The sequence below is a fragment of the Antrostomus carolinensis genome, unplaced genomic scaffold (genome assembly GCF_000700745.2).
Source record: "Antrostomus carolinensis isolate BGI_N321 unplaced genomic scaffold, ASM70074v2 scaffold1571, whole genome shotgun sequence".
Taxonomy (NCBI): domain Eukaryota; kingdom Metazoa; phylum Chordata; class Aves; order Caprimulgiformes; family Caprimulgidae; genus Antrostomus; species Antrostomus carolinensis.
The window spans coordinates 238,275-243,375 of record NW_010294630.1 but is presented as its reverse complement, the minus strand read 5'-3'; the positions used below and the strand labels follow the sequence as shown (position 1 = coordinate 243,375).

The following is a 5,101-nucleotide window of genomic DNA, read 5'->3' as shown; positions in this document are numbered from 1 at the left end:
TCTCTCCCTGATCCTTTAGCTATCATCCTCAATGGAAGCAAAGATTTTGTTGATTTTACATAGTTTGAACTGTGTGTTTGTGTTGAGTGTTACAATGCAACGATACCGGTACTAACAGTCTTTCTGTCTTTCCCCTTAGGTCTGGATAGATGCAGGGACACAAATCTTCTTCTCATATGCAATCTGCTTAGGAGCGATGACTTCCCTGGGGAGCTACAACAAGTACAAATACAACTGCTATAGGCAAGTTTCCATCCAAGGGGGTTTAGTGGTTTAGCTAAATAATGTAAATAAAGTAGGGACAATGGGTTAATTTTTTTTTAATTAACTTGCTCCATGACATATGTGTGACTTAGGGACTGTTTGCTGCTGGGATGCCTGAACAGTGGTACCAGTTTTGTGTCTGGCTTCGCAATTTTTTCCGTCCTGGGCTTCATGGCACAAGAGCAAGGGGTGAACATTGCTGATGTGGCAGAGTCAGGTACGATGGTGTTGGTGGCAGTGGTGGTGGGCACTGCCGCCTAGCGTGTGAGCAAAGTTCTGCAGACTCAATCAGCTAACATCTAAGCAATAAAAACAGAACAAGATTTTCCATAATCTTCAGAAAAATAAGCACATTGTTGATTTGGGCTTTCATCTAGAGCAGTGAGGGTTAGCTGGGGTTGTATTGTTTACTCTGTCTTGATTAACAGGGCAGCAAACACATTTCCCAGAGTGTTCTAATCCATTTGAATTGAGATTAGAGTTAAAATAACCACACCATTATCCAGGGTCTAGAATGTCATTGATTCAAAAATTTATTCCATCCTTCTTTTCAGACTACCTTTATTTTCATTCAAATGCAAATAGCCAGTGTTTGTGTATTTTTTATAGCTTAGTTTTGCTTGCTCACAGCAGAGCACTGGAGTGGGAATATTACCCTGGCCTTTTGAAGAGAAGCACAGACATATATTCCCAAGTTTCACTGAAAGGCGAGAGAAGTTGGAGAACTCCATCTCCTGGGTTCTGTGGACCATTTAATCCACAGGAATGGAGTTGCAATCCTGCATTTGTCCTCTGTAGCTTTAGGGTGAGGTTGACAGCACTGTGAGAAGTCCATTTGGAAACTAGATTTACACTTAGGTTCTTCCCTTATTTCAGAAGGGTTCTTCCCATTCACGTTCAGCTACGCACATGCAGCTGAAGAAGGCTAAATCCTCGTAGCATGTAAATGTATGTCAGACCAAACAGATGACATTTTTTTTCTCTGTGCATGTCTTGTCCATGAGGGCAGGTATAACCATGTGTTTTCACGTGGAACAGACAGATTAGATGTGAATTACCATTTGAAAAAAGATGAGTCAGGCCTTGACAGCCATGAGGCTTAAAGCTAGTTAGATTCAAGTAATAACAATGTCACCTGAGTGCACTTTTGGCATTTCTTTCTGATTTTTTGATAAATTCTAATTCACCTGGATAGTATTTGAAAGCTTTCCTCTGCAAACATGCTACTAAAAAGAAAAAGACATTATATCTTGTAATTACATGACTCTGGGAGTTAACTCTTTAAGAAAAATATCTCACTTCATGAGGGCTAATGAAAACTAATGACATTGGTGGCACTACTGGATTCTTGGGTGGCTGCAATTGGCAAACTTCTTGCAAGTGCAATTAGTTAATGGTCTTGGCCATAATGTTTATTTTGATCGGAGGTTGATTGCTTTGAAAACAGGAAGCAAGGGAATAATCCTATTGAATGAATCATAAATAGCCCCGTTTTTATTTTAATACATAGGTGGATCAATTCCAAGAGTAGCATTTTCAAGTATTTCCACATTAGGTTTTTATCTGGACAATATTTATTCTAATTTTTATTATTAAATCTCTGATAAGCAGGCAGCTATATTCCTGTTGCTTGACATTTTTAGAATAAACAATTCTATAGTAACACTGGATTGTTAAGTAATGTTTAAATACAAATTAACTAACAGACTTAGTGTTTACACAGCATTTTTTCAATAGCTCAAAACCCATTTTTTTAAAGGAGAGATTTTCTAGCTTATTATAGGGATACTGAGGGCACAGATTAGCTTCCAAATTAGCTTTCAATTTCTTGCATATTTTGTTGTCAATTCCTTCAGATTTTCTACTTTATTTAAATTCAGCCCTAGTCGCTAGTGGCCAGAGATGGCAACTGTCTCACTGTTCAGTGGGTTGCCCATCATCACTGGCTGGTCTTCAGTTAAATCCTAAGGGACATTTTTATATGACAGTAAACATTACCAAAATTATCCAAACCACTTCCCATGGGTTTCCTCGCTGCCTTTCTTAGCAGAGACCAAGTGCAGACCCACTGGAGACCTCTTGGTCCCCCCTGGGTGAGGTCCCAGGACTGGTACAGGGCCACGGCAGAGGCTCTTGCTGTTTCTGCTGCCCTGCTGCTGGCTTCTCACCACAGAAACATTCAGCAGGTGCTTGAGCCTCTTTTTTTGGCCTTGCCTTTTTTGATTTCTTACGATGCAAGGTCAGAACTGCTCCCCTGAGTCAGGAAAAAGGTGACCAGAGGCGCTGCTGCTTGGCCATAGCACCGGGGACAGGACATTGCCCACGGGACCAAGACCTCCTGCCCAGCGAGTTAAATCCCTCCTGCCCTATGCGTGACACCATTTGTTTCCTTGTTTGCCCTCCTGCAAGCCAGGGGAACATAAAAAAAATTTGCTGACAGTAGAATCTCATGGCCACATTTTTTACCTGTGCCAAATCCAGCCTTGGTGCAACATGCCCAGGACACACTTGTCAGCGAGGGTTGACTCCCACTTAAAGCACAGGGTGCTGCTGCTGACCTTCACTGGCTTCAGTAGGTGTACACAACAGTTAAATTAGACCCCTCTGACTTCCCAGTGAAAGCACATTTTTAATAAATAGCACTGGATATTTTTTTTTTCCAGAAGTACTTGTAAAGGGAGAGAGGAAAGCAGTGGAGGCTCAACAAAGCTATAGTGAGTCCTGTCTGATCTGTGCTGTGTCTCTGTTTGGCTGCAAGAAATACTTTACTGCCCATGCAATTTGTAGCAGTGTTAAAACAGCACAAGATTTGCCTTTTAAAAAAAAAAAATCACATTTGCAAACAAATTCAGATTAAGCAGGCTTGACTATAGTGTTTTGGGTTTCCTGATACCTGCCCAGTCTCTGCCTCCACCATGCTCCAGCCATGCCACAGCATTTTGCTGGTAAATGGCCAGCAAGTGGGCTGGGACTGTGGCAATCCTAATTAGCTCTTAATAGCAGCCACAAGTGCTTCACTTCTGCAAAACCCCCTTCAGAGCAACAGACTTTCAAATTAAATAACATTAACCGAGATTATTTATGTTCAGTCAAGGGGATGCCAGGAACATTTTTTTTCATGTGGACTTTTCTCTTTATATTTCAACACTTAGTTTCAAAGGAAAATCAAAGCTAGCACAGGGCTTAGGGCACTTTGTATTAGACTGTATCACAGTGCAAGGACAGTTTCATGGGCCAAAGTGTGCAGAATTGCAGTAGGTTTTGAGGAGAGCAGTTTTACATCTGTCTCATCAATTGCACAGATCAGCTGCAAAGGCCATCTGGTAGTTCTCCCTTAGGCAAGAGCTACTGTATGCACTGAATTAAGGAGAAAAAAGCAAAGCCCCCCAAAAATTTGAGACATTCACCAATTTTTTGGTATCTTCTGTCATATAAAATCTTAGTTGTGTTTTGTTTTAAATAAAATTAGTTGCTCGATTGTTGGCTAATTTGTATTTATTTCTGTTCAAGTATTTTCAATGACTTAAAGTTTTCTTTAGTTTTTAAAAAAGTCATCTTTTATTTACCTCTTTCTCTTGCTTCTTTTTCCATCTTTCTTGTTGGAAAGGAAAAGTGGGAGGTAGGAAGAGCAGTGTTAGAGATTTTTCTGTACAGATCAGAGATAAGATTTCTGTCCCCACACTGCAGCAGTTTAAAAAAAAATTCCTTTTCCTATTGAAAAGTAATTGAATCCACTTAAAAATCCTGGAAAATGCTGATTTTTGAGGCTCCTTAAAACAAACAAGCAGATGAGCCAGGCATTCCCAGGTTTAATCTGAATTTAAATCTACCCTTGGAATTTTTTGTTGGCTTCACCAAATTCCTATGGCCAGTTTGAGAGCCTGCCGTAAACACCGGCTTCCCAGTGTTCCTGTCTCCCACTTGGAGAGGGCTCTTTCTCTCTCAACAAAAGCTCTCATAAGCGATAGCTGATAGCACCTGGCTCCAGGTGAGAGCGCCTTTGGAGGTCAGCATGCGAGAGCACTGCGTGTTTGCTCGGTGTGTGGGTATGAGTGAGATGCCATCTGGTCCATGGCACAGACGAGACCCAGTCTAGTGATGAGCCCTTGTACACAAGGCTTTGGTTTCCCGAGCAGAGAAACCAGGCACTTAGTCCCAGCCCCACTGGTGCTCCCAGACTGTTACAATCTGTCCTGCACTCGGGCCTGATGTTGGTCACATTCAGCGTCACCATGGCAGGTTTGCCTAGGCTGCCAGATAGGGGCAGGTGATGTGACAGCATGGAGAAGTGATTTTACACAGAGTGGTTTTACACACCAGCAGTTCCTAACAGCAGAAGGCACTTTTTTAGGGATCACAGCTGCTATAACTAGGAGTAGCCTGATCAGGGCAGCAGTGAGGGTTTGCAGAAGCAAAGGAGCAGACTCCTGGAGTGCAAACCCCACTCTAGAAAAGCCGTGATGGGTTTGGGGGGTGCATACAGAGGGAGGCAGTGGTTGCATTAGCAAAGATCCCAGGGAGTGTTTGGAGCAGAGTCCCTTCCCTGCATGCAAAAGACTTTCATCATCATCATCTTCATTGTGACCATGTGGGCTAGCAGTGGGATTCTGCCATTCCCCTGGGTCACCCCTTTTCCCCCTGCCCCCAGTAATGTCCTGTGTCTGTGCGGGGCAGGTGTAGGACCACCTCCATTATTGGCATGTTTGAGACAGATGTTAAAACTGGTGATCTGTTAGCAATGGCCTCGGGGGTTTGCCTGTGGTTTCTGCTGTAGTCATGCGTGCTTCGATTTCAGATAAAAGAGCCAAACTGTTTCACTTCTGGTATTTCCAGCCGC

The 5,101-nt window shown here is 42.6% G+C and overlaps 1 protein-coding gene across 3 annotated transcripts in view; it reads left to right on the top strand.

The window, feature by feature from the left end:
- SLC6A6 (solute carrier family 6 member 6) overlaps positions 1 to 5,101 on the top strand; it is a 51,404-nt gene that overhangs the window by 38,042 nt on the left and 8,261 nt on the right. For all 3 annotated transcript variants that reach the window (XM_029087395.1, XM_010177674.2, XM_029087396.1), the window contains 2 exons: positions 140 to 243; positions 357 to 481. In XM_029087395.1, coding sequence (XP_028943228.1) covers positions 140 to 243; positions 357 to 481 — 229 coding nt within the window. The remainder of the gene's footprint in view (positions 1 to 139; positions 244 to 356; positions 482 to 5,101) is intronic.